This window comes from Mirounga leonina, unplaced genomic scaffold (assembly GCF_011800145.1).
Source record: "Mirounga leonina isolate KUSES-001 unplaced genomic scaffold, KU_Mleo_1.0 Mir_129, whole genome shotgun sequence".
NCBI classification, from domain to species: domain Eukaryota; kingdom Metazoa; phylum Chordata; class Mammalia; order Carnivora; family Phocidae; genus Mirounga; species Mirounga leonina.
In genome coordinates, this window is record NW_023270323.1 from 76622708 (window position 1) to 76645587 (window position 22880).

Below are 22880 nucleotides of genomic sequence, written 5' to 3' on the forward strand. Positions count from 1 at the left end.
GTCCAGGCCTCACATAGGAGAAGTGCTAGAATCAGGATTCAAACCTGGGTCTGAATCCAAAACTCGGGAGGTGAGAAATGAATGCACCACGACCCGGCAGGAGCAAACATGTCTTGCAGGAGGGAGCCAGGGGTTGGAGGGACTGCAGCTGACAGAGGTGGGCACAGGATTCTGCCAGGTGGAGGCAGCCTGCGGGTCCCAGACCCATGGCAGCATCAGGACAGATGAAGGGAGTGGCCGGTCCTGTGGGTGCTTGGACGGCAAATGAGGAAGGACAGACGGTGGCTTAGGGCCATGTCCGTGCAGACCTTGAGCTCCAGGGCAAAGACTTTGGCATCTCTCTGGGGCCACTGGGCGGGGGGGGGGGGGTCCTGGGAGTGTTTAGAGGCAGGGAGGGCCTGGTCAGATGTTGCTTTGAGGACAGCATCCTCTGGGGCATGCAGGAGGTGACAGGGTAAGCCTTTTGCCAGCTTTCTGATCCAGGAATGTCTCTCTGAAGGGCCTGGGGACCATCTCTATGGAATGTAAACATCCAAGGAAAATACAACCCTGTCTCCCAGGTCCTGTAGGAGGTGAGGGGCCTAACTTCAGGGGATGCCTGGCTCCATGCCCCAAAGCCACCTATCATAAAGATGAGAAAAGTTTTGTTCCCCTTTGTATAAAAAAAAAATAAAATGAGATGAAAATTGAGAGGAAGGCAAACCATAAGAGACACTGTTAACTCTAGGAAACAAACTGAGGGTTGCTGGAGGCGGATGGGGTAACCGCGTGTCGGGCATTAAGGGGGTCACGTGATGTGATGGGCACTGGGTGTGATATACAACTGATGAATCACTAAATTCTACCTCTGAAACTAACAACAACAACAAAAAACCCAAATTAACAAATACAGAGGGTCACCCCAACGGCAAGGTGAATTTAGGGTGACCTAGGCATAACAGATGGTGCTGTCAAGTCCTCTTACTAGAAAACTGATCACTATTATCCTGAGGACATGTACGGAATGGATTGTGACTGCTTGGCTAATAAAGGGGTGAGATTCCTTTCTGTCTCTGCAAATCTCTGAGCAGAGCACCTAGGATGCGCATCACGTTCTGGTTTGATGCTCATTCAAGAATAAACATGCTTCCTTTCTTGTCTACCTCCACGGAGAGGTCTTCTGGGTTGGGGGAAGGTTTTGTTTTAATTCCACTGCTCCAGCAGTGGCCGGTGTGCTGGGCTGACCCACAGAGCTTGCGATAGACATGGAGGCAGCGGGGTCGGGTGGCGGCTGAGAGGGGTGTCATCAGGCACCTGGACCACACGGCCTGGGACTGAATCTCATTTCTATTCTCAGATAGAATCCTGGGGAAATTACTTAACTGCTGGGCATAGTCTGGGGGGGCAGAGTTTGGAGTCTGCAGAAGCCCCCAAGAGCTCTTAGACAACCTCAAGGAGGAGCAACCCCAAATTTGCAGGCCTCTAGCAGGTTCTGGTTAAATGTGAGAAAACTGGCAAAAACAAACATGTCATTGTTTGTACTGGGACCATCGGGCAGAATTCCACAGGTCACAAACTGGCTATGGAAGGTGAGGGAAAAGCTGGAGCCAGAGGGGACTGTGAGACTTTCCGTGCACAGGATGGTAGGAGGGGGAAGAAAGGGGGAAGGAGCAGCCGGTGGGAGGAAAGCTAATGAATTTGCTCAGATAGGTGCTGAGCTCTCGCTAAAGCACCGTGTTCATCTCTCCAAGGTAACCCTGACAAGGAACAGGGGACACAGTGCCCAGTGCCCCTGCAGCTAGCCCCCCTACACACAAGACCTCAAACCGTGCCGGGTGCCATCGGTAAATCTCGGGCCCTTCGGATGAACTGAGCATCCATGCAGCACACACGCCCCCCGCCCTTTTGCATTTCACAGAAGTTGAGCTCAGGATGCGCCACGGAGGGCAAACACATCCATGAGCATCGGGAACCAAAGTGAAGTGGGGCCACCAGCCAAGTCCTCGTGCTGTACGTGGACCCCCTCATCCCGGCTTGACTGGAACTTACCCCACTTTCAAACTGGAAGTCCCACATCCTAGACAAACGGGGCTGGCTTGTCAGCCTGCATTGCTGGTCTCCTGGCCCACAGCACCACCAGAACGGCGGGGACAGGACACAGGGGTGACCTCTGGACGTCCCTGCCCAGCTCCGCACAGGTTACCGCTGGCCACAGAGGAGCCAGGAATGAGGGTGAGGGGCTTCACCACGTGCCAGCAACTTGCCAGGGCTCTCCCCTCAGCCTCCCAGCAGATCTGTGAGGAGGGTGGTGGGAAAGGGTAGTCCCAACCCTTCTCCTTTCCACACGAGACACTGATCAGGGGTTCAGCTGACCTCGTAGCTCTGCTGCCCTGGGAGCCACACCCGTGGGGGACTTTGGCTGCGCTACGAGGCAGCCGTGAGGGGTGTATGCCCCCTCCTGGGAGCGGAGGGCTGTGATGGAGTCCGGGTACACGTGTGCTGGGCCACCAGAGCTCTGGGGTCCCCTGACTACAACGGCTCTTGGAACCAGGTCTGTCCCTGGCAGGGACCTTGGAAGCAATGCCCGGGACGGTCACAGGAAACACCAGCCCCTACTGGGGGACTTTGGGTTTCTAAGCCAGGGCTGCTCCCATACCTGCTGGTGTGGGTCTCACTCCCTTGCGCTGTTTCGGAGAACGGCTCCTGGTCCCCCAAGGGTCGGGTGGTCTCCTTCGCCAACAAGTCCCACCAAGGGAGCCGTGGGTGCTGCCTGTCACATCTCCCGCCAGGATCCTGGAGTCCTGCAGGTCTGTCTAGTCATGCCCCACGGAGACAAGAGGCAAGATGTTGCATGGAAACCATCACCCCCATCCCACGGAGAAGTTAAGACTCAGAGCAGCAGGTACTTTGCAAGTGCCTGCTGTGCGAAAGGGGCCAGGCTAGGAGTGGACCCAGATGGGTCTGATTTCAAAGCCAACAGCATTCCTGCCCTGTTGTCTGAGTGGGAGAGCCGAGCAGACAGAAGGACGGGGACAGGAGGGCATGAGGACCACCCCCCTGGATGCTCCTGCAGTGGGGAGAGGCTGGGCACTCGGTGCCTCAGAAATGCTTCCCAGAGACCCATGTGCACCTCCGGACTTCTGTCTACTAAGTTAGCAAAGCAATGGCTCTCTCTGCTGCCTGGGCCCCCAGAGGAAGCAGATGGGTGTTCATTTTCACTCACTGCATGGTTCCATACTCCCTTTGCTACCCGGGATGCTCAGCTGCCTGTCTTCAAGCAAAGACACGAGTTCATTCCCATTTGGATACCAAATGTTGGTAAGTCGTGGCAGGTGGCCCCTGTCCTGCCACACCTGGTGTGGCAGGTGCTTTGGGTTTAGATTGCAACAGAGAATGGTCACTTCTCAGCTGTCCTGGTGTGCATTTGCTTAGAGCGCCCCCCCGCCCCAATTCTTTGATTTGGTTTGGACATCCCGCCCCCTCTGGCTGGGCACCCCTTCTGTGCCCACTGCAACCTCCTTCTCCATCCTTGGGTTTGCCCTTCTGAGAACTTCCAGTTCCTCTGCTGGGCTCCCATCTCTGTGGGTCCCCTCAGTGGCCTCAATCTCAGTCACTTGGATTTCTCCCAGGGTTCTTCTTACTAGAAATCCCAGGGTTGCTCTCGAAGCCCAGCAAACACAGGGCAATTAATCTTCCCATCCTTGGGATCAGCCCAATCCCTGATGATCCTCCTAGGGCATTCATCCTCTCCTTCACACCTTCCGTTTCACTTCATCCCTCCTAATTCCACACGTCTTCTTCCAGAAGTTTAGGAGAGAGCGGTCATGTGAGCAGGGGCCTCTTCTGCAGACGGTCGCCCACCTACCCCACCCGCCCTAGGATAAGAGCAGCAGCCACACCCCCAAGTCTCTTCCCTTCCGAGGGGCTCCCTCCGGGGCCGACTCTCACCAGCTCCTGCCTGCCCTCCTGGCTGCCCCACTCCGTCTTCTAGGAGGTTCCACTCAGGGGCCCGTGTCCTGAGGTCAGGAAGGGCTCCTTCCTCCACGACTGTGAGAGAGTAGTGCTGGGGTCAGAGGGAGGCTTGTTCCCCACGGACGCGCCACAGAACACTCCACCTTCCAGCATTTTCCCTCCACAGAGCCTTGCAAATTACAACCAAGATGAAAGATAGCCTGGGACTGGTATAGTCTGTGTCCACCTTCTCAGTCCCCACTCCACATGGCCCCAGGGACAGTCATGCTCTGCGACTGTCGCCGTGTCACATCCACAAGAGTGATGGAGCCCACGGCTTCCTTCTTGGAAATCTGAGGCCCTTGGATCCGCCCTCCACAATGGGCGAGCCTCCAGCCCCTCATCAGAGTCCTGCTCACTCGCTCGCTCTCTCTCCCTCCCTCCCTGGTCGCCACCTGCTGGATCAGCTGCACGGGGATCTGAAGGGATTTGCTGACCAGGGTTTGAATTCAGGTTCAGGTCACAGGGACATTTGCAAGTCACTCTGGCTGACAGATTCCGGGCTACATGAAGCACAGTTCATGGAGACATATGTACATAGGTCTGTGTCCAGCTGGTCACACCCCCATGGCCAGGGGAGGCATGCAGCGCAGGGACAAGGACTCCGGCCTGGTCCCTGACAGTGCAGTGGCCCTCCAGTGACTCAGTTTCTAGTAATTGCACTTAGTTTCCTGGTATTTAGGTCTCTGCCCCTCGGGCTTTGAAGGTGCCAGAGTGGGGACTCGGAGGTGGCCCCAAGCTCAACAAAAATCCCCATTGTCTTCAGGGCTCCTACAGCTCGGCCCAGCCAGGACCCAGCCATGGATCCAAAAGGCTTCCTCATCAAGTATGCATGGATTCTGTTTTCAGTCTCTGGCTTGAAGTAGCTTGTTTTGCTGTTGAATTTTGGTTTGAGTGGGGGTTGGGGTGCCATAGGGACTCAATTTATTCCATAAGCTCTTTTTCTATCCTGTAAGATTAAAAAACAATTTGAAATGCTGTAAGACTCAACGGTTAAAATGGCTGGGGAAGCCCCTGGCTTATCTACCCTACCTGCCCCCTCTTCAGTCCCAATCTCTCCAGCTAAGCCCACTAAAGGACCTTCCCTGACCACGTAGGATAAGAGGAAATGGGACTTGGATGGCCTCATCTCCAGTACCTACCCCACCCCCCATGGTTACCCCCACTCCCCATCTGATTAGGCCTGGGACGATCCCTTTACTAGTCACTACACAAACACTGCATGAAAGTCAACCACATGCCAAGCACTGACCTAGGCCTTGGGACACAGGAGATACAAAGCCCTTGCATTCAGGGGCCAGGCTCAGGGCTCCCATGAGAACATCAGGCAGGGGAGGAACCAGCAGCAGAGCTCGGCCTGGGAGTCAGGACAGCTAATGGGCACTGTGGGCATCCCCAGAGCTCATAGGGCTCTCAGCTTGGGCTAGATTCAGAGACAGAACTGTAGATCTTGGGGCCCTGGCAGATCCCCCCCAGCCCTAAGGTGGACACTCAGAGCAAAGAGAATGGGGAAGGACATGGGTGCCCAAGCAGGAACTTGGTGAGAGCTGAGTCCTGGGGGCACGTAGGGCAGAGCAGGACCAGCTGCCCCGATGGCTTCCGTTCAAGGTCCCTGAGCATCAGAACCAGGCATAGGGTTAAGGGTGGGGGAGGGGCAGGGAGCTGGGGGCTCTTCACACAGGCTTCCTGGGTATTTTATGTGCAGGTCATGGACTTGCCCATCAGTCTCCTGCTCCTGAAGACCCCTGACCCCAGAAACCCGCTATGGTCTGGTCCACAGGCAATAGACAGCCCCAGAAACTAAAGCCAAAATAGAAAGAAACTTTGGAAAAACCACACCCCCCCTTTTGAAGATGAACTACAACAGGGAAGAAACCAGGTCCCCACTGTCCCTTCTTCTTCTTCACAAAGAGCTCTCCCAACCTCCCTCTGAAGGGTAGGACTCGCCAGAGACCCCTGGTGCTCCCCCCCCCCCCCCCCCCGCCCAGGGAGCCACGGAGCTGAGGCATCTGCCACAGCCCACCTTCCATGGAGCCTCATCGCTCAAGGGATGCTATGGTCAGAAATGGAAGAAATTCTCCTTTTCAGAAAATCATCACATTTATCTGTGAAATTAAAAGAATACCAACCCGAGTTCTTTGCTTAGTGAAGTCTTCAAGGCCACAGAATGAATGCTAGTGAGAAAAACAAAAAAAGGAACAAAAACTATAAAATAAGACCAAAAGAAAATGAGGGAGAAAAAAAAGAAAAGAAAGAAAGAAAGATGTAAGATACACAGTATGGGATTCAGTGACACATTTCACAAGAACTACCGCACCAGGTTCGGGTTCAGGAGGAGGAAAGGGAAGTGAGCGGGCCTGGGCAGCTGACCTCACTGGGAAACCCGTCCTCTGGAGTCCCTCCGCATCCCCAAGTGCTCTCCCCAAACCCCCGGCTGATTCAGACAGACCAGGATGCTTTCGGTGCTGAGACATGGCTTTCCTGCAGATGGTGGCAGGACGCGCTACAAATGGAGGAAGGACCCTCCCATGGTCACGGCTGGTGGCTCCCACCAAAGGCTGGGCCTGGCCTGCGCCCAAGGACCAGGCATGTTTGCCCCGGGCCACAGGCCCCCCAGACACACCTGCCCACAAGCAGAAGCCCTCCCCCCTGCACCATCTCTGCCAGGGCCCCCTCTCCCAAGAGACCATTATTTAAAATCTTTTGTGCCATTCAGTTCGTCTGCTTTAAAAGAAAAAAAAAAATAGGGGGAAAAATGGCCTTAAAGGAAGGAAAAATTATACAGATCAGTTTGAAAGTAGACTTCTCTTTCTGAACTGAATTCATGACCCGCTTTGTTGCGAAAGAATTACTGCTCATTAGGTAGAACCTGTTGGAGCATCATCCGGGGCTTTTGAAAATCGTTCTCCCTCCCCCCATGAGGTAATAACGCCCCTAAGTTATTTATTGAAAAAATTCAAATCCAAACAGACAGCCACCAACTTTTACACAAGTTTTCGAGTTACTGGAGGTTGGAGCCGGACAGGGCCTACATGGAGTCACCCAGCTGTCATTTTCTACGTGGGGAAACTGAGGCCCAGGGAGGTGGAAGGACTTGCCAAGAGCACCCGGTGGGGTGTGGCAGGGAAGGGTTCCTGGCCACTGACATGAGCCACGCTGCTTGCCCCCCTCGGCAACTCCTTTGCGACAAGAGGACACAGACCATCCTGCACACACTTGCTTTGCCCAGGAGGCCTCCTCACTAAAAATGCCACCTGCCTTATTTTACGTGTGTGCCTAGACCACCTTGTAAAACTTTAATGAGCCAGACAACTGTGGCGTGTTTGAAGTCTCTTTGCTGTCCTTTCCTGCTCTGTGACCCATTTTGCCCACTCGAGTCCTAAAGCCCAGCTGGGGGACTGAGACGCAGAACCAGCGTCGACGGCCCACTGACCTCGTCTGGGCCTGGGGCTCAGAACATCACACGCCCACGCTCATGCAATCCGCACAACCACCCCAGAAGACAGGGAGAGACGCGAGCCCCCAGGCCAGGGTGGAGGGATAAATCCCCAGGGTTCCAGGGCCGGCCTGGGGCAGAGCCCAGACACACCTGCCTGCAAAGCCCGGTTATCCCCGGAGATTCTTGGATGGAATTAGACTTGAGATTCCCTCGGGACCTCAAAACAGCCCCAGATGGTTGCGGTGGCATCTGCAGACGGAGACACTAGGCATCTGCTTAAACCAGAATCCCACAGAGGTTCCCAGGGCTCTAGTGGGAGAACTGGCCCGAACCCCTGTGTGAGCCGGCCCGCCACGACCCTCTGCTGCCCCCCAGAGGACACTGCCGGTTGTGCGGGCCGGAGGCGCAGAGGCTCCGGATGGAGAAGGAAGGTGACTCCTGCATCCTCTCAGGAAAGGGGAGGAAGCTTCTAAAACTGGCTTAGCATCATCTGAAGAGCTGTTCTGTCTCTTTGGGCCCACGGCGTTTGATTGCCTCCAGGTTGGGAAGGGGCTGTTTTCCTATTTTTAGATTATCTGCCCAGAAATCGGTCCTCGGGGGACTTCTGTGACTTTGGCCCCACTTTGCCCACGGGGGGAATTGGCGTCCTCTCTCTTAAGACCCGCCTCAGGCAACTGAAGCCCACCAATGCCCTTTCTCCCTCTTCCTCCCCGGGGTGACTGCGTATCAGCCTTCGAGGTTGACTGGGATCCCCTCCTTGGGCACATCGTCCCCGATGACCCCCGGACGGGGCTGGAGCCTTCGTGTGGCTCCCACACGTGAGCTTACCTCTGTGACACAGAACGTGCAATGACAGGTTTTGCTTCACTTGTCTATGACTCATCTATGACTCGTTTGGCCAACATGTGAGGTGCCCTATTCCACGGTGAGAACTGTCTTGAATACAGCAGTGCATACAAGCTGGTCCCTGAGCTCAAGGACCCCGTGGTCACCGGGCGGATGTAAGTGGGGGGACACAGATGCCACACACATGGTTCTGAGTGGCAGCTGTCTGTCTGCCTGGACCAACAGAACATGCTGGGGGGGCGGGGGCTGAGGGGTGGCTGCGGCACCCAGGAGACCAGCTACACCTTCCCAGCTGCGGAATCAGGGTCCAGTGTCTGAACCCATCTCCGGCCCAGGCTCCCCACCCATAAGATGATGCTAACGCAGAGAGACACATGAGGCCGGGTGTCAGCATGGGACAGGTCAGCCTTGCTTCCTGCCGGGAGGGGAGAGACTCCCAAGAACACACAACTGGGTTTTGGCACACAGAGGTCATCTAAGGTGAAGGGGTCCGTGGGACAGAACCAAGCCTGGCTTATCGCTCCAGAGAGGGTCACACCGTCCCCGAAAGGTCTTTTGTGAGGGAAAATAAAAGACATCTCACCCCCACTTTGCCCACACACAAAGTTGGTCCCAAACTGCACTTTTCTTCCCTAGAAAAGCCTTTGAAAGAGCTACTTAGTTCGTGGATGTGCCCATCTTGGGGGGACCGGGGCAGAGAAGGGAGGCGGGAGGCAGCCCCCTCTTGCATTACAAAGCTGGCATTGCAGAAGGACAAGGCCCCACGGTGACCAGTCCCAGCAAGAAGCCCCAGGGGATGGGGGGAGGGGCCGGGCGCCCCACCTACCTTTTCCTCAAGCTCCTTCAGATGTCTCTTCTGGATCTCCAGCTTAGCCTCCAATTCTCGGATTCTCTGAAACACATGACCTCATGCATCAGAAAAGGTAAAATTTCCAGGTTCAAAACTTACTCTTTACTCTTTATCGTGGTGTGGCACACAAGCAGAGAATCGGGCAAATACAGGTGGGCAGTGTGACTGGGTTTTATACGTGTGCAGGCCCGTATCTCCACCACCCGAATCCAGATAGAGGGCCCCCACCAGGAGGCTCCTCGGGCCCTCCGCCCTCCAACACGGAGGGTCGATACTGCCTGTTCTTGAAGTGCACAGAAACAGAATCACACATCATGGATTTGAAGTGGCATCAGATGATGTACTCGTGCAAGACTGACTTAGCTGGAGCTGGGGCGCTGAGCGGGGGAAGCGAGGACCGGCTGTGGCCATCGCTCCCACAGGCACCCCAGCCCCTTAGAAGCCCACTCAGCACATGTGCCAGGATGGCCAAGCGTCCCGGTTTGCCCAGGACATTCCTGGTTTTTGCCACTGAAGTCTGGGGTCCCCGGAAACCCCTCAGCCCCAGGAAACCGGAAAGGCTGGTCACCCTGCCTGCTGCTGTGTCTGCCGAATGCCCCTTGGGGCACTCACCCCTGCTCCAGGGTTTACCAGCCCATTCCTTCCAGTTCCACACGGCATCCCACCCAGAATGTCTGGCAAGTGTGAACCTTTTCCAGACTGTCACATGCCCAAGAGTCACCCCTCAAATGCTGGTACCCACCGCCCCCCCGACCACTGCCCAGCCGGCTACAGCCCTGCCAGGCCTGAATGCAGATGCAGAGTTCACTCCTGCAGAGAGTGCTCCGGCTGCAGGGTGGGCGACCCAGGTCAGGCCCCATAAGCATGTGGCCTCCACAGACACTTAGCCAGGACTGGAGAAGCCTTCCGTGCATTCTGTAGGACAGTGGTTCTTGAATCCAGATCAATGTCACCTGGAAGGCTTACAGATCACTGCCTCCCCCAGCAGAGTTTCTGACTCAGTTTCGGGGGGCTGAGCCCGAGTAGCTGCATTCCAGCAAGTTCCTGAGTGATGCAGATGCTGCTTGTCTGGGGACCCACTTTGAGAACCACCTCTATGGACACATTCACCCACTCAACAAATATGGGTCAATATGCCTGGGGCCCTAAAGAGTTTGCAGTCCAGTAAAGTTCAAATAAAAGCATTATTCGGGTACCCAGATGGTGCATTGGATGAATACAAACGTCATGGAGAAAATCAAGCAGGGGTAGGGAAGGGGGCGGGCTGCTATTTTATGTGGGTGCTCCAGGCAGGTGGCACTGGAGCCCAGAGGGGAGAAGAGTGGGGCATTGAGCCATGAGCTGGGGAAGCCAGAAGAGGCAGAGCCCAGCCCAGCACCCACAGTGGTTTGCTAGACTTGGAAGGGGGAAGGGAATTCCAAGCAGAGGAAAGAGGGTGCACAGGGACGTGGAAGTGTGGGGACAGGGGCAGAGCTCAGAGGGTCTGGAATGTCCCAATGAGGAGCTCAGAGATTTGGGGGTGACATGGGGAGCCTGTGAAGGGTTTTAAGCAGGGAAATGATGAGAGTTTGATTTTGGCAGAAACAGAACGGATTGGCATGGAAGACAAGAAAATTACTTATCCTCAGATAGGAGATCTCCGGCAAGTGATTCAACCTCTCTGGGCCTTGGTTTCCTGATCCGTAGATTGGGGGTAATTGTGTTGCCCACGTCTGAGGATCTAACAAGTGAATCTGCACCAAGGGCTCAGAGCAGAGTTGGCATAGAGTACACACCCTATAAAGGATTAAGAAACCCATACGTTTCTAATTCTCTTCCACCTGAGGGAAGGAGTGTGCACCTCAGTGTGGCATGACCATCCCCCAAGGATCCCCTGGCAAGGTGATGAGGCAGAGAGCACCCAAGAACAGGCACGGAACTCAGCTGGGGGACGCCTGGCTGGCTCAGTCAATTAAGCGTCTGCCTTCAGCTCAGGTCATGATCCGAGGGTCCTGGGATCGAGCCCCGCATCAGGCTCCCTGCTCAGCGGGGAGCCTGCTTCTCCCTCTGCCTGCTGCTCCCCCTGCTTGTGTTCCCTCTCACTCTGTCTCCCTCTGTCAAATAAATAAAATCTTTTTAAAAAATCCTATATTCAGCAGCTGCTACTTTTGAAAATTACAGCTTACAGACAATGTACACCTTTCATCAAGCACAGTAAACCTATTCCTACCTCAGGGCCTGTGGACTTGCTGCTCTCTGCACAGAGCCTGGGGTTTCACCTCCTCATCATTTCCCACCTGTCCTCTTAGCCTTTCTGACATCCTTGGCATTTATTTGTGTTGTGAGTTTCCTCACTGGATTATAAGAGCATGTTCTTCTCCACGAAAGCAGGGACTTGGCTCACTGCCCCAGCCCCAGCGGCCAGACCCGTGCCTGGCACATGATAGGTACTCGACCATCGGAAGCAAGCAGGAAGCCACAAGACCTCGCTTTAGCCGGCACCCTGTTGTCTCAGGGCTTGCTGGAAGGAAACCCTCCCCTCTGCTTGGGCATCACACCCGGATGACCAACTCCAGGAAACTCTGTTACAGGGAACCGATGTGCTCTGAAGTCTGAGCATCTCTTATGAAGGCACCGAGATGCCGGGCGGGGGCCCCGTGCCGGCGGCTGTCACATGTGTGGCGCTCGGCAGAGGCGGGGAGCAAGGAGCAGCGAGGGCCGTGGCGTCTCAGATACCCCTGCACCTGCCACACCAGGAGAGTCTGGCCAGGCATTTCCCCCTCGAGGCAAAGCCTGGAGGCGGAGCTGCGCCAAATTGCCCAGAGTACAGGCCAAGAGGCTGAAACCCGAGTGTTAAGCCTTGCCGCTGATTCGGGCACCGGGCCCAGAGCAGGGAGGAGGTGGGCCCCGTTCTCTGAATTCTACGGCCCTATGCGACAGAGGAGGGGCTCACCTGGCCTGAGTCAGGGCGACAGGGCGAGGGAAGGAGGGCAAGAAGGAGTGAGAGCTTACTTCCTTCCAGAACCAAAAAAGGAATCAGACCCTGCTATGGACCAAACTGCACCCCTGCCCCAAATTCCTAGGTTGGAGCCCTAACCCCCCAGTGTGAGTGTGTTTGGACATATTAAGGTTAAGTAAGGTCATAGAAGGGGTCCCTGAGCTGGTAGGATTGGTGGCCTTTATAAGAGGAGTACAATCTCTCCCTCCAACCTGCCCTCCCCTTCCCCTCTTCCTTCTCCTTTTGTCCCCCTTGGCCATGAGGGCACAGAGAGAAGGAGGCTGTCTGCGAGCCAGGAAGAGCCCTCACCGGCAACCGGATCAGCCAGCCCCTTGCTCCTGGACCTCCGGCCTCCAGAGCTGGGAGCCACAGATGTCTGTTGTCCAAGTCTCTCGTGTGGCATTTGTTATGGTGCCCGAGCAGACGGAGACAGACCCTTACTGCCCTCTGGAACTCACAGCCACGGATCTCTATTTACGATTCACCAAAACTGAGCAACTTTAATCTGCACAGAATCACCTTTGAATCCTGTAAAATGCAGAATCCGATTCAGTAGGTCTGGGGTGGGGCCCGAGAGTCTGCATTTCTAACAGCTCCCAGGTGACATTCCTCCTGATGCTGCTGCTGGTCCACGGACCACACTTTGAGTAGCAGGGGTCAGCATCCACCAGGGTTATTATATAGAGAGAGTCTCCTTTCACTGAACACCCACCATGCTCCAGACATAACTAATTGATTTGCATGTCTTGTCTCATCAAAGCTTCCCCAGGAGTCACAGTCGAATGCCGCACTGCCCTGGGTCTTTGGGGTATACTCACTAGCTCATCATATGTTCCAGACTTAGACCGTGAGGAGCACTTTCATGAGATTTGAGCCCTTAAGTCGGGTAATGACTTTTTGGTTCAAACACGCAAATGTTGTTCTGCTTTGGGCTGGGTTTTCTGAACAACCCCTCCATGCACTGCACACTCCATCAGCAAACCCCACAAATGAAACACAGTGCTGGACCTCAGGTGCAAGCCAGCACCCAGCTCCCCGGTCTGGTCCTGCTCCTACTACACCTACTTGTGGTCTCCACTTGGCAATTAAAATAGCCGCCTACACTTGCTGGGAGCACTTCACCTGCAAGAGTCTGTTTAAACCTTATAACATCCCAATGAGTAGGCATTATTTCCATCCTCACAAGGGAACTGAGGCCCAGAGATGCCAAGTCTTTTGGCCAAGGCCACACAGCTAATATCCAGGAGAATAGGGTTCAAAGCCACACTGTCTGGTCCCAGTGTTTTTTAACCACTCTGCTACCCCAAACTGACTGTGCCATGCTGCGCTGCTCTCTGAAATGCTGTTTCCCCTTGGTGGCCACCTGGTGTCTTCCTATTTATCTTCAAAGCCTGGTACAGCTGGGCCCTCCACTGGGAACCTTCCCAGACTCCTAACCAATGTCCTGGGCAGGGGCATCCTGGCATAAGAGCCTCAGCCACACGAGTCGGTGAGGATCTGTGCTGTGTTTGGGCCTCGCACTGGGCTGGGGGTGCCCCAGACCACTTTTCACTATCCATGTGACCAAAACAGAGGTGGCTCAGTGGCAATGTCCTTGAAGGCAAACGCCCACGCCTATATCCCTGTGCCAAGATCTCCTCAATGGTACTGGCCGCAAGCCCCTCCTCCCCCTCCCTCTCATGCCTCCCTTTCCCTCCCCGCTCCGTCCTGCGATGCCCTGCCCGGCAAGGCTGACCATCACTCTGGTCCTTGTCACTGCAAGTTCTTGGTCTCCATCCTCAGGGGCCTGCCCTACACCAGCAGCTTCCCCACCCACCTGGGCCACAGGGATTCCACGTCCTCCCCTCCCCCCTTCCACCCCAGGTGAACAACGTGGTCTGCCTTTACCTTCCCTCAGGACGCGAAGTGGCCCTGTGTGTGGGCACAAGGCTGCAGCTTCACCACAGTCGCCTCCTTCCCCTCCCCCTCCCCTCTGCTCAGAAGCCTGAGCCTGCGCCTCACCTGCTGGTCCACACCCTGGGCCCCACTCACCCCTTCCACACACCAGACCTTCTCAATCAGTGGATTGATGCCTTTCCCCTCTCGCTGCTCCATCTCCAACCGCCCCCTCGCCCTTGCCCTTGCTGTGCCAACCTGATCAGGAATCTCTGACGAAACCCCCCTCCCTCTACACAGGGTGTGTATGCACATGTCTGTACACTCGGGCTGAGCACACATTGCTTCTGAGCCAGGGTGCTGGGGAGCCGATGACCAGATCCACCAGAACAGAGCAGGCAGCATGGGGACGGAGGCGACAGCCAGGCCGGGGTCACAGGGGCTGCCTGCGTGTCCTCTCAACCAAACCAAGTCCTGAGTGAAGAGCCCTCCCGGGCTGACCGGTCCCCCTTCCCCGCCTCCTTCCACCCCGGCACCACGGCGTCTGGCTGTGCCCCCCACGCGCCTTCCTCAAATCTGCGGGGGCCTGTGCTCTCTTTGGTCACAACCCTCCCCTGCCCCTCCTGACGACCTCCTCCTTCTGCCTTCTCTGCTGTCGCCTCCCCTGCTCCCCGGGCCCTTCCTCACTGGTGGGACTCCCTACAAGCTGTGTGACCTGCAGGCACGTGACTTAAACTTCTTGAGCCCCAGCGTTCTCATCAGGGGAATGGACATCATCGTCCCCACCCCACGGGGGGCCACCATCAAGGGTCCCCACCGGCGAGCACCCAACAAGCGTCCCTGTTCTCGTCCCTGTTATCACCCTGCAGTCTGCGAAGCCTGGCTCCCCGTGTGCTCGGCAGCATGTGACACTCACACAGGACTCCAAACCTTGGAATACATTTAGGGTTTCAGAGTCAACGACGAATACAGCTGTCAGGTCCAGTCCTCAAATTAGCCATCATCCCAAAATACAGCAAAAAAAAGCAAACCGTTCAGCCACGCCTCCTGGTTTTAAAAAGAACCTGACTTTCAAACAGAATACACCTGCTGGAGGGAGAGGTCCCAGGGCAGAGCTGGCTCTGGTTTGCCTGAGGACTCAGCAGGGTTGGGCTGCAGGGTTGAACTGCGCATCGGCCCAGCGCCCCCCTTTGTGAACAGTGCACCTGCTGTGCTGTGAGGACATCCGAGAGAAGACCTGCCTTGGTCCCGGGGAGACTCGCTTGGCTGTCAGCTGTCCGTCAGACATGCCTGGAACGCCCAGGGGCCCGCCCGAGGGCTCAGAGGCTGGGAAGAGGGCAAGAGGCACCTGGTGCCAGCCGCCTGCCCCTCACCTGCTGGGCCTGCTGCAGCAGCTCCATGCGCTCCCGCAGGACCTGGCTGTCGGACTCCCGGCTCTGTCTCAGGATCTGCCGGCGCAGCTTCTCCACGGCAGCCCGCAGGTCCTCCCGCTGGCCCTCGCTCAGCGCCTCGCTGGCCCTGCGCCCGGGCTCTTGCTGCAGCGCGCTGTACAGCGTGGCCTCCAGCTCCTGGATTTTCTGAGGGGCCCAAATCACACCGACAGTGGGAGATCACAAAGGGGCGGACAGTAACGGCCGGGGCAGTGCGGCTCAGGGAGGCAGAGCTGGAGGTCTCAGGCGGGGAGGGGAGGCGTGCGGGGGGCCTTGCGGAGTGGCCAGCAGGCGCGGGCGGGGTGGGCGGGGGGAGCGAGGGAGCCCCTTTCAGCTCCGTGCACACCTTATACAGAACATGTCTTACTCGATTCACTCAAGAATAGCCCTCCTCTTGCATAGCAGAGGACGGGGCCACAAGAGAAAACCATCACAACCGCCCCTTAAAGTGTGTTTTTCAAAGAGAGCCTTGTTCTCATTCTGTTCTTGGCGCCCCACGTATTCCCCCCACCTTGGGAGCAAACCTCCCCTTTTATCCTGGGTGGCAGTGGGGGGGGGGGGGAGTCTCAAACTGCACACACGTGGTTTTCAGCCAGCTAGTTCAGAATGCGATTTTAACCGAAAGCAAACAGTGACAGTGTTCTAACCAGGCCCTCCCTGCTAAAAACGCGAGACGCCAGGTGTTAGCAAAGCGGATGAGAGATTAGTGGCCAGTCGAAGGCTCCTTGTGAAAGGCAAAGGTTTTAATCATTAGAGGAAGTTCTTCTCCACTTCACCCCAAGACACTTAAATATAGTTACCTCATAGGGATATCTAGGGACAAAAGAGAGAATTATCTCCTTTTCTGCTTCCCTAACCCCCACCCACATCACCCTTGAATGGAAACCCCAGCCTGGGCCAGGCTGACCATCGCTCTGGTCATTGTCACTGCAAATTCTTGGTCCCCTCCCTCCGAAGCCTGTCCTACCCCTGAAACTTTCCCCACCACAAGGCTTCTACTCAAGGGAGCTAAGGAACTAAGGAACTGCTCCTCGTCTTCCTAAGACCGACTAGACCAATCTTCAGTTTGGATGGAAACTGCCAAGAAGAGGCGAGAGGTGGCTAGAGGCAGGGGGGCAGGGGGGAGGTTTTCCACGGAAAGCGTCTGCAGCCGTCTGGCCCCCAGCTCTCCCTGCTGCTCTCGTCAGAGCTCGCCTGTGCCTGCTGGCTCACCCCCTCCCCGTTCAGAGCTGAGCTTCTAGGAGACCCAGGTCACCAGCTTTCAGCCAGGACCCCACCACCCAACTCCAGAAGCTCCACTGCAGACCCGCCCCATCTCATTCAGTGCGATGACAAAGGAATGCAGGTCCACACGTGGCTCCTGCCGTGCCGCCCTCACTCCTGCCCAGGCACGAGGCACTGCCACCCTCTTGGAGATTCCCTCACTGTTCAAATCCATCCAGCTTGGCATCAGAACACAACCCTGTCATGGGCCTGAAATCCCCCCTGAGGCTTTGGAACAGTTTTGGGAAGGAACATAGTTTCTACACGGTGGCAGGATCAGCACGCCCAGGGGCCTCCTCTGCAGAACCAGGACTCAGAGGGACCCCCGGGGCCTTCCTGCGAGCGGTACTTAGACAGCAAAGGGTGGACACCGAGCTTTTCCAAAATGTGTTGGAAATCACCAGTCCTGCCAGAGGCCCCTTGAAAAGTCAGTCCGTGATCCAGTGAGCTTGGCAAAGTGCTTGCTTATGTTCCTCTCAGAGCCCCGGCCCACCCTTCAACCTTCAACACATTAAGGATCCAAGGAGCCCTTCAGAGTTTTCCAAACTTGTTCCATTGGCTTCAGTGCCTACGAATCTCCTGAAATCACATCCTCAGAGCTTTCTAGGAAATGCTAGGGAGGCAGTGCCACACGACAGATGGTGTGTGGTGCGGGAAAGGCATTCTTGAAAGGACCAAGGTGGGGGCGGAGTTGAGGCAAAACCAGCAAGGGAATGGTTGAGTGTGAGCATCCCTCCCCTAGAAGGAGGAGATATTTCTATTTTAAATTGCCCTCCGCGCCATGACGATACCGTGTGCCCAGAAGTAAGCGCTAGGAGAGAAGATGGCCCGTCCCAGTGAGGCTCAATCCCCAGGACCTAAGACCTCTCCAGCTCCCCATCCTCCTCATTCAGGCCTCAGACCCTGGACACCAAGAGCCGGGGGTCTTGGGGAGGTGGGCCAGCCCTCATGCCCAGGCTCCTGGCTCTCCATCTTCCTGGACAAGCTCATGGAAACAAAGGCTTGAAAATCATTTCTCTGTTGTGGACTCTGCATTTCTCGGGTACGCACCATTTTGTAAAATGATCCTAACTACAAATGACTGGGGCAAAGCCTTGCTGGAGACTTTGGGTACCGCACTTCTTCCTGCAAGAAGGGATATTCAACTCTCCCTTCTCTGTGCCATGGGGACCCCTGGTGGGGCCCGTATTATCTCGCTGTCTCACTCGCTGCTGGGAGAGTCCTCAAAACCATATGACACGTGAACCTGGATGGGATCCCATTTTAAGCTAACCACCAGGAAGCCCGGGACAAATTTTGTGACCCAAATGCAGTATGGCACAAGTAATTTTTATTCCAATCAGCGGCCTCTGCTCTCCTTGCTGAGCCTCCATGTCCCTCAGTGGCTGCCCCTCATTCCTGTGCACAGGAAAACTTGCTCTGGGGTTTTACACGTAAACAAGTATTCAAGTATCACAAACTCATAAGAAAGACGGTTTCTTCACACTCATCTCAAACGATTCCTAGAATTGAATAAGCACACCTGAAGAAACCATCCAGCTAAGTAAATGTTTTGGAAAATCATGATTGATTTGGAAAAAAGGGGCAATTTCTCTGTACAGTCATTCCGGTCAGAACACAGACAGGGCATTTTGATGGCACCCACGGCGCCCTGGTGGGGCCCCTAAATGTGGTACGCCCCAAAGGAAAACACAGCCTCTGAGGGAGAGTCTAACAAGCCAAAGCGACCAACCCACTCCCGGTCATACCAGGTACGCCTGGTCGAGGGCTTCCTTCCTGTAGTCTAGCTCCTCCTCCAGGTAGCCCTTCTGCCTGCTGAACAGGTCCTGAAAAAGAAGAGGCCCCCCACGATCGAGATCAGCGTGAGAACCCATCCCAGTGAGGCTCTGCAGAGCCCACCCACTCACCTCTGCTAGAGAGCAACGGTCCCACCAAGCTGGGGACCTGCCAGGGGCTCAGGTGATAAGGGACCTTATGGGGGCCTGACTGCACCAAAGCGACGCCCCTCCAACCCGGTGCTCATGCAGGAGTCCTTCTCAGTTCCTCTTGTCACGTCCTGGTTGCCCCTGAAGACCATCCCAACAGTTCTCAGATGTGGCTCTTCCTCCCCCTACGACAGCATCCCCCACCTTCCGACCAGTTTCACTGCTGTACGCCTCCTCCCCATGCCCGGGTCACCCTTCCGGTCCCTGCAAGCATGGTCTACCCAGAATGCAAATCTCCACTACTGGTTGGAGGGTTCCAAGGTGAGAGCTCCTCTCCTGTGGGCCCGTGACTTCACAGATGAGGAAGCAGGACCAGAGAAGCCCAGTGCCTTGCCCTAGATGCCACGGTGTCGTGGTGGCCAAGGACCAACTAGACTCCAAGCCAAGGCCCTCTCACACCACGTGTGCTCCCAGGCTGTAAGCGATTCCTTCTACCTTCTGTTGCCACATCTCATTTCTATTTGCAAAACCTGAATTGGTCTTTGAGGCTCAAGACCCATTTCTTCCGGGCAGCCCTCTCTGCATCCCCCAGGCTGGGCACAACGGACCCCCCATATGCCAAAGCCCCCTGGTGAATAACCGCCACCACCGCATCTCATCAGGGACCCGTACGTGCCAAGCAAGGTGCACAATTGGCTGTGCATCTCATGTCTCTCATCCCTATGGCCCAGCAAGGTGGACTTGGAACCCCCACTTAGCAATGAGGAGAGGAAAGGCCAGTCCGTCTTTCCCGAACTCTCATGGCCGTTAAGGAGGCCAGCAAAGATGGGAGGCTCAGCGGTGTGTCTCTGGAGCCGCTGGGCCAAGTGCCTCAGCATCACCCACGTGCTGCTCCTCACGTCCCCAGGCAGCACTGTGGCTGTTGGCTCATGAGCACACGTCCCCATAGGCTCGTAAGCTAGCTCCTCAAGGCAGGGGCCCCACATATTCCTTGCTGGACTGCCAATCCTGGCATGGCACCTGGGACAGCAGAGGCTCCAAAAAGAGGCATTAAGGGGCGCCTGGGTGGCTCAGGTGGTTGGGCGACTGCCTTCGGCTCAGGTCATGATCCCGGAGTCCCGGGATCGAGTCCCGCATCGGGCTCCTTGCTCAGCGAGGAGTCTGCTTCTCCCTCTGACCCTCCCCCCCTCATGCTCTCTCTCTCTCTCATTCTCGCTCTCTCAAATAAATAAATAAAATCTTTAAAAAAAAAATAGGCATTAAGTGAACAACTGAGTGAGTGAAAGAGTGAGTGAATGGAGGACAATTACCTGGAACAGACATTAGGGCAAACGCAAAATTTAGAAATGCATGCAAATAAACACCTATGAAAGTACATGCAAGGGGACACCTGGGTGGCAACTGACTCTTGATTTCGGCTCAGCTCATGATCTCAAGGTTGTGAGACTGAGCCCCGCGTCAGGCTCTGCGCTGGGCGTGGAGAGTCTGCTTGAGAGTCTCTCTCTCCCTCTCCCTGTGTGCACCACCCCCCCGCTTGTGAGCATGCTCTCGCGCTCTCTCTCAAATAAATAAATAAATAAATAAATAAAATCTTAAAAAAAAAAATACACGGGAGGCCTTCCGGAAAGGAAGCTCTTGGACCCCTCCTGCATCCCAGAGGACTGAGTCTTTTACCTTTTCCCTCTCCAGGTCCAGCATCTTCTGGGTCAGGGCTGCCTCAGTTCCCTCTATTTGCTTCAGCCACTGGAAAACAGCAGGGACAGAGGGCCAGCAAATGAGAACCCGTGCTGGCTGGGGGCCTTCCACCAAAGCCGTGTGCAGGGGGCCTCTTCGACGAGGCTCCTGGCCTCCTCGGCCCTCAAAACAGAATTTCATCGTCTGTACAGATGTTCAGCTTTGACAGATGTTTGCTCAGGGATCAACCGGGTCACGGATATCCATGTGTGCACGCGTGCTTCTGTGTGTGTGTGTGTGTGCGCCTGTGCATGGGCTTGGGTACGTATGTCCAATTGAGCCTACGTGTCCAGGAGAGACTTGGTGTGCATGCTCTGGGGCCTGACTCCGTGCAGAGTGGGCCCCTGTGTGCGGCTGGGTGGCTGAGTGTCATTGAGGTCTACTGCTGAGTGCCTCGAGGGTGGCTTCATGCTGGAGACCTCATCCAGCCCTTCACACCCACCCCATGGCAGAGGCAGCATCACGCGTTTTATAGGTGAAGACATGGATGCCTAGTTAAGTCACTTGTCCAAGGTCACACAGGTGGGCAATGAGGACTTCTAACCCAGCCTGCAAAACCACACCCCTGCAGCACACCCGAGTGGCCAGGAGCACTGCAGAGTGAGGGGTGTGTTGAGTCCCAGGGCATGAGGGTGCTGGAGTGGGCGGGCAAGGACCTGCCAAGGGCAGGTCACAGGGACAGTCTGCCTCTTCTTGGGTCTGGGCCGGTGGTGAGCAGGAGGTGGGCAGCTGTTTCTCGGGATGGAGGTCTGTTAGGTGTGTCTTTATGAGGAGCCCACCTAAGAGAGGGGCTGGTGGGGAGACCTGCGGGGGCTTTGGTGGGGATGTCTGAGGGCAGGGGGTGTCCATGTTTGACACCATGTATGAATGTGCACTCAACACGATAGACAGCCTCCTTGCCTCCAGGCTGGGGACCTTTCCTGGCCTCCCAGCCTCCCTCAGCTGCCACGCGAGGCTCAGCTGCCTCCTGGCTTTCCTTCTCTCCTGCTAGGGACTCCCCCTCCCCTTGGAGCCCTGCCCTTCCCTTCCCCCCCTCGCTCCTTGCCTCCCTGGGGGTTCTACCTGCCCCTGTGCTCCCTCTGCTCTCTGCAGTGTCCCCCCGCAGCCCAGACCGCCCCACCACACCTCCCTCTGATGCCTCCCTAGCCTCCCTGGTCCCTCTGCTGGGGAAGAGCCCCATTTCACCCAAACCAGAAAGCAGGGAGCAGCCTTGATTTCTCCTTCTCCTCCCCTGTCCATACGCTGGTTCCACCTTCTACTGTTTCAAACACCCTCCTGCTGAACACCACTGCCACCATCCCTCCAGGCTCCTGTCTGGACCCAAAGCCCTTTCTGCTTTTGAGTCCACATGTCCTCTCAAAAACCCACTTCTGCTTAAAGCCCTCGGGGACATCCCGTCACTCCTGACAATGGCTGGACCTCAAGCCAAACCTGCTCTCCCTGACTGGAATTCACCACCTCTCCCACCCCTGGCTCAGCCCCAGGCCTTCACTGAGCTAACACCTACTCAGCCTTCAGGCCAAGTTAGCTGTCACCTCCTCCAAGAAGCCTGCCCTGCTTCCTACCTCTATGGGGTCAGGTGCCCTCTAGGATCCCTATGTTATCCTACGAGTGGCTCTCACAGCACTCACCTGATGGATTGCTGTTGTCTGTTTCCCTCCCACAGAAGCCCGAAGGTAGGGACCATATCAGACGTGTTCTGTTACACTTCCTTAACCAGCACAGGCCTGGGATGAAGCATGGGCCCAACAAACATTTGCTGAACGAGAGCAGACATGAGAGTGTGGAGGTCTGGAGGGGGGGAGGGGTGCTGGCTCCATGGAGGGAACAAGACTAGATAAAGCTGTGATCACACAGGTTTCCCCCAACATCAAAGTGAGCTTGGCCCCCAGAGTGGACCCCCAGAGCCAGCAGCAGAAGCAGGCGCCCAAAATAGAGCATCTCGTTAGACATTACTGAGAGGATGTGCAATGTCTTAGAAATAGATAAGCATATTTTGGGTAGGAAAGGAAAGACATTTCATTTTTAATATCCTAATGCAGACAGTCCTAAAATGAATAAAATTTAAATAGAAAAAAATCAAAATCCAGTTTTGAATCATTACAACAAGCTGCTCTTAGAATAGGTTTTATAGAATATGGTGTCCAGTTTCTACTTACTGTTAAAAAAAAAAAAAAGATTTGACATACGTATTATGCATAGAAAGAAAAAACTTGACAAGTGCTTCTCAGCAATTGAAAGAGGAAAATGAGGACAGAAAATGCTGGCCATGAGCATCCTGGGTACAAAAGGTCATGAATTTCGTATGGAAGAGAGTCCACCAGATAGCCACTGGGCCACACTCCAAGAGTGAGCATCTAAATGCAAGTGGCTCTGCACCACCCTCCAGGAAAGAGGGGTATGGGGACACTGCCCTCCTCCAAACCCTCAGGGAAGAAATGAGTCAGCCTACAGGGATGCGAGGAGGAGGACATCGTGTAGGAAGCCAGGTCTCTGCCCACAAGTGCAGGGTCCTGAGCCCCAGAGCTGGAGGGTGGGGGCCCTCTCTCCT

The 22880-nt window shown here is 55.6% G+C and overlaps 1 protein-coding gene across 3 annotated transcripts in view; it reads right to left on the reverse strand.

Annotated features, from left to right (window-relative positions):
* Positions 1-6144: 6144 nt before the first annotated feature.
* The window catches only part of JAKMIP1 (janus kinase and microtubule interacting protein 1), a 63973-nt gene continuing 47237 nt past the window's right edge, over positions 6145-22880 (reverse strand). For all 3 annotated transcript variants that reach the window (XM_035004441.1, XM_035004440.1, XM_035004439.1), the window contains 5 exons: positions 20270-20338; positions 18419-18496; positions 15351-15554; positions 9102-9167; positions 6145-6195 (listed from right to left, as the gene is read on the reverse strand). In XM_035004441.1, coding sequence (XP_034860332.1) covers positions 6145-6195; positions 9102-9167; positions 15351-15554; positions 18419-18496; positions 20270-20338 — 468 coding nt within the window. The remainder of the gene's footprint in view (positions 6196-9101; positions 9168-15350; positions 15555-18418; positions 18497-20269; positions 20339-22880) is intronic.